The sequence below is a fragment of the Heloderma suspectum genome, chromosome 10 (genome assembly GCF_057233095.1).
Source record: "Heloderma suspectum isolate Gila_16-S chromosome 10, 16-S_ref, whole genome shotgun sequence".
Lineage (NCBI taxonomy): Eukaryota > Metazoa > Chordata > Lepidosauria > Squamata > Helodermatidae > Heloderma > Heloderma suspectum.
This window is the reverse complement of record NC_139467.1, coordinates 33,447,336-33,461,120: the sequence shown is the minus strand read 5'-3', so window position 1 is coordinate 33,461,120 and position 13,785 is coordinate 33,447,336. Positions and strand designations below refer to the sequence as shown.

Sequence of the window (13,785 nt, the reverse complement as noted above, 5' to 3'; positions counted from 1 at the left end):
CCTCCCTCCAGGTCCACTACTCCATGCATGGGCAGCCTGCGGCCCTTAGTTGCTCTCTATCCAGCCCACTTTTCTGAACACCCAGCTGATCAACTATCAGCTGTTAGGGGAAGAGATCACTGTTTCGCTGCTGCTGCAGCAGCAGCAGCAGCAGCAGCAGCAGCGGGGAAACTGCAATCTTGATCAGGATCAAGGGGAGGTTGATCAAGGGATGTTAAACCCTCTCCCTCCTCATCAGCTATCGTGATCCCACTGGGGTGTGGGAGGAGAGAAACTGTGTGTGTGTGTGTGTGCGCGTGTGTGTGTGTGAAAGAGAGAGAGAGAGAAAGAAAGAAAGAATGAATGAAGGGGTGTGTGTGTCTCTGTCTCCTGTGCCACCCATCGAAGCCCCACTCACCACCAGCTTTGACCTATTGTGTTCTGCAGAGGCCAGTGCAGCTCCCAAACCCATATAGGTTGCCCACTCCTGCACTACTCTTTGTCACTTGTACACCATTCCCAGTACTTAAAATGTTGCAACCCCCCCTCCTCATTGGAATGCAGATTATTTTCAGTTAGCACAATTCAATACACGGCGCTTGAGTTTCTTGGGTTCAATAATTGGAAATGTTTTGGTGTGGAAAATGCATGTTCATTGGGGAAGGGCTGAAGCTCAGTGACAGAGCACCTGCTTTGCATGCAGAAGGTCCCAGATTCAATTCCTGGCACCTCTAGGTAGTGCTAGGAAAGAATCCTGCCTGGAACACTGGAGAGCTGCTGCTGCCAGTCTGCACTGATAATACTAAGCTAGAGAGACCAGTGGTAGATGGCAGTTTCCTATCTAAGGTTTTGCAGGCATTTTATGGGGAAGGGCCATAGCTCAGTGGCAGAGATTATGGTTTGCATGGAGAAAGCTACAGGTTCCGTTCCCAGCATCTCCAATTCCCAGCATCTGAAATTCTGTCAGTCATTGCCAGTGAGCCTTCCTCCACCTGATGCCCTCTGGATGTGTTGCACTGCAACACATGTAGCCCACCACATGTGGAGGGTGCCAGGTTGGCGAAATCTGGTGTGGGCAATAGTGAGCCAGTGCTCTGACTGGATATAAGGCAGCATTCTGTGTTCCTATAGTGATGGTCAGTTTGTTTATATGCTGCATTTCCCACAAATGCATTATGCTCAAAGCAGTACACAAAAGATGAAGTGAGAGCAGTCTAAATACAACAGCACATACCTGTACCCAAAACACATGTATTACATAATAAACACTATAAAAATGAGAACACATTACACGATAACATTGACAGTTCAAGAATTCAGTAACCATTCAATTAAAGCATATGAAATTTAAATAAGCATAAAACATACCAATGTCACAATAAAGAATAACTAACAACAACAAAACCCCTATAAGTCCCTATTATAACAACAAAACCCTATTGCAGACAAACTGGAGAGGGTTCAGAGGAGGGCAACAAAGATGATCAGGGGACTGGAAACAAAGCCCTATGAAGAGAGACTGAAAGAACTGGGCATGCTTAGCCTTGAGAAGAGAAGACTGAGGGGAGATAGGATAGAGCTGTTCAAGTACTTGAAAGGTTGTCACAGAGAGGAAGGCCAGCATCTCTTCTCAATCATCCCAGAGTGCAGGACACAGAATAATGGGCTCAAGTTACAGGAAGCCAGATTCCGGCTGAACATCAGGAAAAACTTCCTGACTGTTAGAGCAATACGACAATGGAACCAATTACCTGGGGAGGTGGTGGGCTCTCCCACACTGGAGGTTTCAAGACGAGGCTGGGCAGCCATCTGTCAGGGATGCTCTGACTTGGATTCCTGCATTGAGCCGGGGGTTGGACTCGAAGGCCTTGTAGGCCCCTTCCAACCCTACTATTCTATGATTCTATGAAGTCAATTAACAAATGCACCATCCTTTGCATCACCAGCTTCTTCTTTTATTGGTGATGCCTTCTTCACTGTAGCTACTTTGCTGTTCAAAGGGTGAAGAAGAACGAAAGAGGGCCGGGTCATGACGTTTTGCTAAAGCAGACAATCCATGCAGCAGGCTCCATATGCACACTCTAATTAACATGGGGAACAATTGACAGTGACATTCTCCCACACAAGCTCCATTGAAATGAGCCGAAGCTACTCAAGGAGCCATTCGTTTCAGTGGGGCTTGTGGAGGAGAACATCTCTGGGGATTGTGTCCCATCATGCATTAAATCTATCTTCCTAAATTGCGCCAACTCACCTTGTCTCATTGCAGAGGTCCCTCTAGAACCTAAGGCTCTTGTCCCTCTGAGTGATGAGGTGACAATAACCTGGTTTGCATGGAACAACAACCTAAGTTCTTTTTTAAAAACCCTGGGTTGTTGTGGACAAGCCAGTGTGCTAATCACCATGGCTTGATCACTCCCCTTGGTTCCTCCTGCCAGTGAGAATGGTTAAACAACTCAGGGACACTTCATCCCTGGGTTGTTTAGTGTGATGTATGAACGGAACTCTAACTTGTCTCTTGTCAAGCCAGAGAAATAATCCACTGTTTGTTCTTAAATTATTTCTCTGGCTTGTCAGGGGGGAGACAAGTCAGAGTTCCAGATTCAGATGTCATGTGAAAGAATCCAGAAACAGAGCGTCCTTGGGTAGTTTAGCTGCTCCCGCTGGCAGGAGGAGCCATGCAGAAGCAATTGACAAGCCAGTGACTAACACATTGGATTGTTCATGACAAACCAAGGTTTAGAAAAAATCCTGGGTGTTTTTTGTGTGCAAACTGGGCCAATATTGGGGCTCCTTATTTGCTGGCCTTCTCACAATTGCTTCAGTTTACAAGCATCTTAACAGACTTCAACTGCTCTTCTATTTTCACTTCTGTGGCTTCAGACAGCCATGTTTTATTGCTGTGCAGGGATGGACAGCATAAAGTGATATCCACTTGAAACGAGGTAGTTTGAAGAAGGGGCCCAAAATCTGCCTGAGCTACTGGATTTTTTGCATTCACCATGAGAGCATAGCTTCAATTTGGATTTGGAAGTGCCCTCTGGAACATTTTAGAATGTTATATGTGACTGTAACCTTCACGGTTTATGCACTGGGTTGGTTACATAAGTCTATGCAATCAGAGCACAAATAAAAGGTCCGTGGTTCACTGACCAGCACTGAGCCAAACACAAATATCTGCACATTTCTGGGCTACCTGCAGGGCCTACATGACTTGTGCATGATTCCACTGACAGATCCTGGGCATTTGGGTGTGATTTCCATGACAGAGGTGCTCCTAGATTACATTTAGAGGTGCTCTTTGATTAGATGTGAATTATTTAGACAGGCTTCCTTTTAAAAACAACAGCGCACCAACTTTTTTCTTGCAAAATAAGGGCTGATTTGCAGGAGCCAATGTTGGCCCTGACCATGCACTGAGCCTAGTCAGTGCATACTCTTTAACGCAGGGGTGGACAGACCTGAGGCTTGTGGGGTCTACTTTGTTTTTTCCCAGAACCCTGAGCTCCCCCAACTGGAGCCAAAAACAAAATGGTGGCTCAGTGGGTGATGCCAAATACTTAACCTTACCCCCTGTGATGTACATCTGACATAACCTGCATGTGCATGTATGATTACATCTAGCTCGACACTCTAAAACTGGCCAGCAGAGCAGCACAAAGACCTGGTCAAAGGCAACCAATTAATACTTACATTTTACAGGGGAGGAACACTGAGGCTGAGAGAGAAGTGATTAGCACAGCATGTGTTGACTACAACTCCTTTCACACCCCAGCCTGCAATAGGAGTTGTAGTCCAACACATCTGGAGGGTGCCAGGTTATGGAAGGCTGGATTAGCACAAGGTCAGCCATTTTGTTACTTGCTGCTGTTAAAACTACTGGGAGTCAGAAACACTGATTTAGTACAACTCGCCCAGAGATCTACCAGTAGATCCAAACCTACCTTCTGCCCACCTTTGCTCTAACTGGCAGCTCTGCAAAGTGGTCCTCTGATTTTTCAGCCAGCAGAAGGTAAGAGCCCCCACCCCCCCCGCTGGGTTGGACCAAGGGCCAATCTAGTCCAGTGTCCATTGGTAGCCAGCCAGATACCTCTAGGAGCTCACAAGCTGGACATGCAGGTTGGTAGCCCTTCCCCATTTCTCTCCAGCATCTGCTATGCCTGGCAGTTCCATTTAGTTCCATATTGTAAAGCTACCTTGGGAAAACTGCAGTCTTGAAAGGCAGCTAAGAAATGCATTAAATGATAGACAGTTGGACAGAGAATCATAACTAAGCATTTTCGGGTGTGACAAATAACTTTCTTCTCCCACATCTCCTTGTGGGCTGAAAATTTGTGCACAACATGAGGGCTTTGCTAATAATGCTCACCAAATCCGCTGCACAGCCAGGCCAAATAATTCAGTCCTCACAATTTCCTTGCAAGATAAACAACCTTAGAAGAAAACAAAAATGCCTAGATCCTGCATCACAACAGTTTTACTGGGGAGAAAAATAATCTCAAGAGGGACTGGAATTTCACCCCGTGCAGAGCACTCCTGCTTAGCTTAGATCTGTGTGGAGCACATTACATAGCTTGGATGTCGGAGGAGACACAAGTTCAAATCCCTGCTCAGCTGTGAAGCTCACCAGGGTGGGAGCTCTGCCACTGAGCTCTGCCTCACTCCATAGTTGTCCTTTGTCCTGCCAACTCATGTTGACCCCTTGGTCTTTTCTGACTGTTGTGGAAGATGTCTCCCTCCTGCCCCCAGCTCAATCCGAAATGCAGTTATGAGAGTAAGCCCCCTTGAGTTCGGTATAACTGCCAGATAAGTTTGCTCACAGCCTTAGTTCTTATGCTTAATGCTCTTGCAATAGGGCTTTTTATTGCCTTTATTCAGAGTACCTCAGGGCATTTATACCGTGCCAACTTCAAGGCCAAAATAAACATGAAAATCTCCCAACTTAATTTTTTTCTTAAAGCATCCTGCATTGTTGAGAGTGTTCGACTTTGATTGGAGCAGTGATACTGCAAGAGGGGTTTTAACCCTTTCCACCCGTATGCACATACATATACAGTGGGCCGGTTCACATGACATGATAGCCCATCATAGGTTATTTAACCCTTGGTGAGGCTGCGGGACACATGCAGCCACCTTTTTGCATATCCAGTCCCCGTTCAGAGGTTGTATTGTGCAACTCTGGCAAGCATTGGGTTATGCAACGGTTAAACAACGCTTGCATAACCTTAGAATAGACCATGAGTTATGCAACGGTTGTTTAACTTTCACATAACCCATGCTCGTCAGGTTCACATGACACGGCAACCCCCAAGCAGGGGGTTGGACATGCAAAGTGGTGTCTGTGTGCGCCGTGGCACATGCAGCACAGTACCATGCAAACCAGGTCAGTATCACCCTGCTGGAAGGAAATACAGACCATTGAGGATCTCTGTCCTGTCCTCAGGAAAAGAGAAGGTGGATGCTCCACCAACTTGTATTTTCCCCCCAGCAGGCCTAGTAGCTGGGGGGGGGGGGATTTAGGTCAGGAAAAATAGTTTAACAGCTTCTCCTTCAACGCTGCTGCTCCAGTCAAGATTGGAGCCCTGCCCCCTCCCTGTGGTTGCTTTTAAGGTTTAAAAAATGGAGGATCTGATCACGGATCTTCTGCATCACATCTGTTTTGGCCCTCAGCCCATTTCATATATCCAATGAAGTAAGTTCCTGCCTTCAAAGGTGCATGTTCAAGAAACCAGGTAATTGCATGGGTGCTAGAACAGATTCTGTGTCCTTTGAGCTCAGGTTGTTAGAATGTACATGGAATTACTTCTTTAATTCATGCATTGAAGAGCCTCTCTTCTTTCCCAACTAGGAGACGGCCCTGAATTCTCTGGGGAATGAAGGTCTTTTTCTGTTCTCTTCCCTGGATACGAACAATGACTTGTACATCAGTCCTGAGGAATTCAAGCCAATTGCAGAGAAGCTAACCGGTAGGCATTTAATTCCTTCAGTACACAGATGTCTAATAAATATTCCTCAGAGAGGACTATCTTATTAATTCTTTTAACATAGCTTGTCTAGGTCTTCCTGATTACTCCCCATATGTGCTGGCTTTCCCCATCTTTCACTGGGGATGTCTATCCTATCCTCAGGAAAGGAGGAAGATTCACCAGCCAACTTTTCTGACCTGAAAAATGGGAAGTTGTTATTCCAGACTCTGTCTGATTCTCCTTGTATCACTGGCTCCCTGAGCATGCAAAGAACAAATGTTGGATCTTCCCAGTGCTGGCTAAATTGGTTTGAAATCAAACTGCATCGAGGAAGTGTGAACCTGACAGAGGTGGTTTCACCAGCAAAGCACTGGTAAAATTCTAGTGGAGAAATGCACAGTAAGCATAATGCATGGGTAAAGGCATATTTTAATTTATTATCTTTAAAACAGTTTGCCCTGTTCTTTGACTGTGTGGTCCCCAAGGCAACTTACAACTCATCATTTATGACATTGCCACCATAAATGAGTAAAACAATTAACATAAAGATGAAGAAAAACTCCAAACACAGCAACATAAAACACTGCAAAGTGAGAGAGAGCATAAAACAAATAGCTGATTAATCAAATGCCATGAAAAGCCCAGGCAAAAAGAGCAGGTTTTACCAGGGGCTTTAAGACGCTGAACTGCAGACTGGAAGGTCGGCAGGACAGCAGTTTGAGACCCGAGTGCTGCGTGATGGAATGAGCTCCCATCTTCAGTCCCAGCTTCTGCCAACCTAGCAGTTCGAAAGCAAGAAATTGCAAGTAGATAAATAGGCACCGCCTCGGCGGGAAAGGTAACAGCGTTCCGTGCACCTCGGTGTTCAGTCATGCCGGCCACATGACCACGGAAGCGTCTTCGGACAGCGCTGGCTCTTCGGCTTAGAAACGGGGATGAGCACCACACCCTAGAGTCGGACACGACTGGTTGGGGACACCTTTACCTTTTTAAAGATTAGTAAATGTTGTGCCTGTTAAGAGTCAGGAAGCATGGTCAGGTCCAGCTGCTGCCAATGGCCCAGCTGCAACTCCTCGCTGCACCCTTCCTCCATTGGCGGCAGTGCCACATCCTCCTCCTCTCCCTGCTGTTTGTGGGGAGGTCCTGCCAACCTACCCATCCACTGATAGCGGACTTTTATAGGGCGGAGACATGGAAGGATGAGTGAGAGGATCTGGGGTTGCCGATGGCATGGTGGGGGACTGATGTAAACCTTTTATAACAGGGGTGAGCAACTTGTGGCCCTTCAGATGTTTTGGCCTACAATTTCCATCATCCCTCACCATGGCTATGCTGGCTAGACCTGGTGAGAAATGTAGACCAAAACATCTGGAGGGCCACAAGGTGCCCACCCCTGTTTAGAACTAGTACTGTGAATATTCACAGTATATATGAATATTCATATATTCATTTCTGTGGTCATTGAGAGGGCAAGCCTCATTCAGCACAATGGGAGAAAACACCCCTTGACTGGGGTCATGGTGAAAGGCACACCGCAGGGCAGGGCTAGCATACCCGAGCTAAATGCGAGGGGTTGGGGCATACAACAACTATACCAGGAAGAACCTGACTTAAGGAAAAGAATCGGACTTTAAGCAGTCTCAGGAGATCCGGTTTTTCCCTGATAAGCTCCAGGGTGGCTGCTGGATGGCCACGACATCATGTATTCCTACCGCTCTCAATACACAGCCAGCTCAGAGTAAATCACTGGTGGAAACACCCCCTTATTCCACACCATTTTCATTTCTGGCATCTGCTTCCGTCTCCTTCCTGGATTGGTTGCACAAGTGATCCCACCCGATCAGTTATCACACAGTAAATGGAACAATGTCACAGTGCTATGTAACCTATTGGATTTGGTAGACTGAGGGCAGTGAACAAATGAGTATTTTTGCAGGGAGTCCTGAAGAATTACAAAAAGGGGAGGGGTTTTTGTTGTTATTGCAGCGATGAAAATAATTTGCAAAAAAACTGAGTAATCTTAGCTAAGCTCTCCTTTCAGTGTGTAAATCATGTAGTTATTTCCATGGCTTAAGCAGCATAATTTTAAGCGACCCCCAATTTAAATGAAGGATTGATGACCACATGAAAGCATCAGCAAATAGCCATACATTAGTCATTCCACATTTCTTCTGTAGCAGTTTGCACCCTCAAGCAGCTGTTGCAGCCCTATTCAGCAGCAAGAGTTGCCAGGTGGCCCGAACAAGCTCCAGGTTTTTGCAGAGACTGTTTTAAAAACGGTGCCATCTCGAATTCCCTATTGGACATGTGAATGACCTTCCTCTTGGTAGCTTCTTGGGAAAATTCTTCATGTAAATCCATCATACGTACATAAAAGGCTGGAGATCTGTGTGCGTGAGCTGTGTGTGTGAGCTGCCCACAGCACACAACTGCTCTTGCTTTAATTCTCTTTGCTCAACCCCTAGGCTGATTTACACAACGAGAGGCAGCTAAGCTTCCTGTGTTTTTCAAAAGGCTTATGCACCAGACACCTCTCTCACAAAGGGCAATTTTTCCAAATCTGCAGTTCCCATTGTTGAACTTGCAAAACTGCACACATTGGCTTTGTCTGGGGCTTAAAAGGGATTTAGAACTGCTGAAGACAAGAGATACAGCTCTGCGGTAATGTGGCCAGAGAGCTGCTGGCATCGAGATGCAAGTGGGCTGCTGCTCTGATCTCTGAAATCTCATTGCATATGGAAATTGCGGCACATCCACTTGCTGGTTACTTGTGGTCTTGATGATGCTGCCTTGGGCAGAGCATCTGATTGCGCTCACAGTCCGTTCATAGGAGAGGATTCAGCCTGCGCATCTCTGGAGTGGATAAAGCAGATTGTGAAACCAGCGTGGGTTCTAGAGTGTTGACAGCTGGCTTCCTATTGCAAAGACAAGGGCATTCACACTTCTGACCCTGCAGTATTGCACCACACAGAGAACAAAGGCAGCAGCTGTGTGGCCATGCCTCAGGATAGCGAACATCTGCTTATTCATCCTGGCAGATTCAGCCTGGGGGACCAGATTCTGTCCAGTCAAGCTGTTCATGTGCTGGAGCCCTCCTGGCATGGTGTCATCCTCTCCCACCTCCCTCCAAGCAGCTTGGTAGCACAGTGCCCCCATCTTGCTGAAGAGTTCCGGGGGGGGGGGGGGCTGGCTGCACTCAGAGTAGGGTCTGGAGGCAGTCTGCAAGCCTGCGGTTGGTTGGTAAGTCCTGACTTACCCACTTGGAATATGTCATGTAGCAGAATGATAATAGTTTCACAGAAACTGCACGTACAATTGCATAATCAAGCTGAGAACACGCACAAAAAATCCCCCCCCACACACACACACTTCAAAGAATGCAAGACCACTGCTGGTGGTCTGTTGCTGCCCCCTGTTGCTCCATGAGGGTAGAAGCACTCAGTTGTCTTTTTTTTTTGTACCTTCTTCCCAGGCTAAAGGCCAGCTAATACAACAATACACATGGTAAGAACATGGGATGAACATGTTCAGGTTTAGTTGTGCTTGCGGTGAAGAGATAGTTTTGGTGAAAAGGGGGGGAGACAGGCTCTGGTGCTCAAGAAAACAAAATGTATTGAGCTCAACGTGTTTCGGAATACTTCCTTTCCTCCGGAGCTATTAAAAGCCATTTGATCTCTTGTTCTGAAACTGAGAGCAATGGTCCTCCACAATAGCATTTGCAAGTATCCAGAGGAAAGAACACTCTTCGCTTCTGCTTACTCGTCGGGAAGAGATAGTTTCACTACGAGCACATTCTCAACCCTCATGTAACCCTCTGCCTGCCCCTGGCTGCTTCATCCCAGCAGGGTAAACATGGGTTGCATTGTGTTGCAAACTGGGTATGTATGGGGTATGGGCTATGGGGTGTGGGGAAGCAGTGTTGCAACTGCCATGAGCCTGGATTGGTTCAACCTATATTCTTACTGTGCCAATATCTTCCTGTGAACCAGCACAACTACTCCCCATCCCCTTGGAGCCTGTCAGTGTCTTGCCAGTTCTGCAGCATAGCCGAAAGGGTGGGAGAGAAAGCAAGGCCCTTATGTTGGGCTGTCCGGCCCAACTGCCACCCACTCCTTCCCTTCCTGGATTCCAGCAGCAGCTGCCAGAGTCACAGGACCAAGGGAGAGGCCCTTCTGTGGGTCTGGTTTGACAACAATTCACCCTGGCTTTTCCCTCTTGATTCTCCTTCCCTTTCATTCTCCTTTCCTTTCCTCCTTAAACTGCCCTACCTCTAGGTTGTAAGCCTGATGACATGGCCTGTGCTATTACTAACGGTCGTACAGCGCCTACTGATTTTAGGTGCTTTAATAAACATAGCCATAAAGCAGGGTTTCTTACTGTTTGCTACTTGAATCCATTGTGGACAGCACAGAAAAGGCAGCTTTGAGGAAACGACAGGTTTCTGTAGAACCAACACACACGCACACACATATATTTGAAAGGGTGGGACAGGAGGTGAAATTATAGTTTTTATTGGGACGGATTCTTTCTGGAAGACTTCAGTCCAGTCCACATCATCATGTAAGCCTTTTGTAGCAGGGACTTATCTTCTCATTCTTTGTACATAGAGGGTGCTATATTATTATTATTATTATTATTATTATTATTATTTTTCTATGCAATAAGTTACCATCATTTGAGATTGCATAACTGTTGCTACCATGAATTCACATGGATTCACTGTGACAGGGTGCTTTTCCTTAATATATTTCAGGCAACCTCCCTTTCATAGGTAGTAATTTATGGGTACCTGATAATAAATTAATAATATGTTAATAATAAATTATGGGCAGTATCCTGTCCTGCTGCGGCGGCACAGCTACTTGTGTTGCGCCAGTGGACTGCTACTGCTACAAGAACTAGCAGTTCGTGAAATAACCCCCCAAAAAGAAATGAAACACTCACTGCAGAATGGGTCAGGTCAACAGAACTCCCTCCTGTGAGCTCTGCTGACGTGCTGAAAACGATTATTGGGGTCATTTCTGCTCGTTTCAAATATCACTGGTTCCTGTTGCACTAGTAAGTCTTTTCCGCTAGTGCAGGGGCAGTGTAGGATACTGCCGAATGCTGTTGCTGTTTCTCTGTTCAGGCATTGTCCCTGTCTCTGACACTGAGGAAGAAGAGGTGCTGGATCCTAGTGGGGAGACTCTTTCTATCATTGCAAAATTCCAGCCCCTGCTAATGGAAACAATGACAAAGAGCAAGGATGGTTTCCTTGGAGTGAGTATTATATTTAATTAGTGCTGCATGCTCTCATCAGCAGATTAATCACCCAATGACTCAATCCTGTGCATTTCTAGACAATCCTATGCATGTCTACTTTTTCTAGGACTTTTTTCTGTCCAAACATGCATAGGATTGTGCCCTAAAACTCTACTTGCTTAAGATGTACAGAAAGGACTGGCTTTAATCAGCAGGTCTTCAAATTAAGGCCACATCTGTTTGTATTTGGGGGTTTTATATTTCCATAATAAAGAATGCAAGAGAAAAAAATGTTAGCCTTTCCTTCTAATCATAACTCAGTACAAACATCACATCAGTTCGTGTTGAAGGAAGCGTATGTTTATGGATTGGAGTAATGTCTGAATGGCTTGCAATCTGCTGGCAAACTAGAAGCAGAAGCCATAGTTTGAAGTGGGTTTGCAGATCACAGTTCGTGCCAACTGTGGTTTTGGCATGATGTCCGAATTGACAAACAGTGGTTATGGTTGTTTTGCTCTGTATCTGTACCGGAGAAATGAACTGAGGCACACCAAAGCCTCCCCTGGCGCCTTCCTCCTGGGAAGTACTTAGTGCGCTGCTTCCCTTCCCAATTGGCAGGGCAAGCGGAGCACGAACGTGGAATCCCCACTGTTCTCTCTGATGTGTGATCGGAGATAAAGCAGGGATTCCCCGCATCATTCCCCCTCCCACATGACCTGGAGGCTGCTGGGGGCTGGGGGAGAAAGCAGGGAGAAGAATCCCCATTGTTATCTCTGATCACAGATAGGAGATAAAGGAGAGGATTCCTCTGTGCTGCTCCCCCTCCCAGTTGGTAGAGCAAGCAGAGTTGGGGGTGGGGGGAATCCCCACTTCATCTCCAATCTGTGATCAGAGATAGGAACATGGGAAGCTGCCTTATCCTGAGTCTGATCACTGGTTCTTCTAGCCCAGTATTGTCGACACTGGCTGGCAGCGGCTGTCTAGGGTTTCAGGCAGGAGTTTTTCCAGCCCTACCTGGAGATGTCACAGATGGAACCTGGGACCTTCTGCATGCAAAGCGGGTGCTCTGCCACCGAGCAGTGGGCCCTTCCCTTATAACAATGGGATTCCTCTCCCTGCCTTCTCCCCAAACCTCTGGTAGCATTTGAGGGACGGGGCTTGGAGAGTGGAGGGGGCAGGGCCTACAGAGGCAGCCCAAGCCTGGATGGGCTGGATGAGGAACCTCCACGGGCCGGATTAGGCCCGTAGGCCGGAGGTTCCCTGTCTCTGCTATAGCATGTGCCACTCAGACAGTTTAGTGTTAGGCAGAGAGGGATCAAGCCCAGTAAAGCAGGGTTGCGCCCACTTAAGCACGGTTAGGTCTAGGCGAGCAGGGTCACCACAAGGTAAAGAACTGTCAGGACCCTGGGCAGTCTACTACAGGGAATACTCACTGGAGTGTTTCCCCATAGGGAGAGCTGTCCTCCCAGCAAGGGCCTGCAGGCCACTGAGGCCTTAAGAAGCTTGGGAGGCACAGAAAGTTCCAAGGCTACAGCTCCACTGGATGCTGGTGGTAGCTCTTACAGGTCCTACAGTTGTTTTTGTTGCCTCGTGCTCTCCATGGCTAAGGGACAGGCGAAGCTGCAGAGGAGCCATCCTCGGAGTCTGAGGTTGAAGGGAGGGCTACGTCTTCAGGCCTGGCAGGTGCCTGAGCGGGTGCCAAGGGTTCTCCCTAAAGTGGGGAGATTCCTGACTCATTGGACTCTGAGTCTTCCTCGGGGTGCTGCTGAGCCTTGGAGCCTGAGGATGTGACACCTAAAACAGCACAAGCTTACTAATGAGCATGTTCTTATTTTCAGATTTCCCACGTTGCCCTTTCTGGGCTTCGCAACTGGACCACTCCAGCTTCCCCTCTGAGCGTGATGTTTGCCCGGCAATTCAAGGCCTTCCTTCCCCCAAAGAATAAGCTAGAACTTGCCGGTCCTTGGTGGATAATTCCCAGTGAACTAAACATCTTTACTGGATACCTTCCCAATAACCGTTTTTACCCTCCAGCTCCCAAGGGCAAAGAGGTAAGACTTACGCTTATCACTACTACTACTACTACTACTACTACTAAAATTGTAGTAGCAGTAGTTACATCACACATTTCAGCTGTTCAAAGCACTTCATACACTGTATTTCCTTACATTTCCTGGCCATGCTGGCTGGGAATTATGAGAGTTGCAGTCCAACACATCTCGAAGGCACCAGGTTGGGGAAGGCTGTGATAAAGGATATATTTGAGTGGCTCTAATTCTATTTATCAGGAGATGTATTTAGTGCTTGCAGTCCCTGGAGTCCAGATGTGCAGGATGGTTCACTAAATGCTGGTCCCTGCAAGACTGGATTCCTGCTTGAGGGGATTTTTTAAATTTAGTTTTAAGTGGTGGAGGAGGGACCTTGCTTTGCATGTGATATTTTCAGTGCAGCGCTTTTGGAATCAACGTTCTGAAAGAAATATCACAGATCAATATAGCACAAAAGAGAAGCATGGAGGAAAAGGGCAGATCAATTTCCAGTCCTTGGCTGCTATACTCAGAAAATTTTGGATATAGTGTGTGTTAAAGCCCAAGAGCAC

The 13,785-nt window shown here is 46.9% G+C and overlaps 1 protein-coding gene across 1 annotated transcript in view; it reads left to right on the top strand.

Annotated features, from left to right (window-relative positions):
• SELENON (selenoprotein N) overlaps window positions 1–13,785 on the top strand; it is a 38,407-nt gene that overhangs the window by 7,544 nt on the left and 17,078 nt on the right. Inside the window, exons 2-4 of the mRNA XM_084815845.1 lie at window positions 5,828–5,945; window positions 11,074–11,204; window positions 13,025–13,237. Coding sequence (XP_084671971.1) covers window positions 5,828–5,945; window positions 11,074–11,204; window positions 13,025–13,237 — 462 coding nt within the window. The remainder of the gene's footprint in view (window positions 1–5,827; window positions 5,946–11,073; window positions 11,205–13,024; window positions 13,238–13,785) is intronic.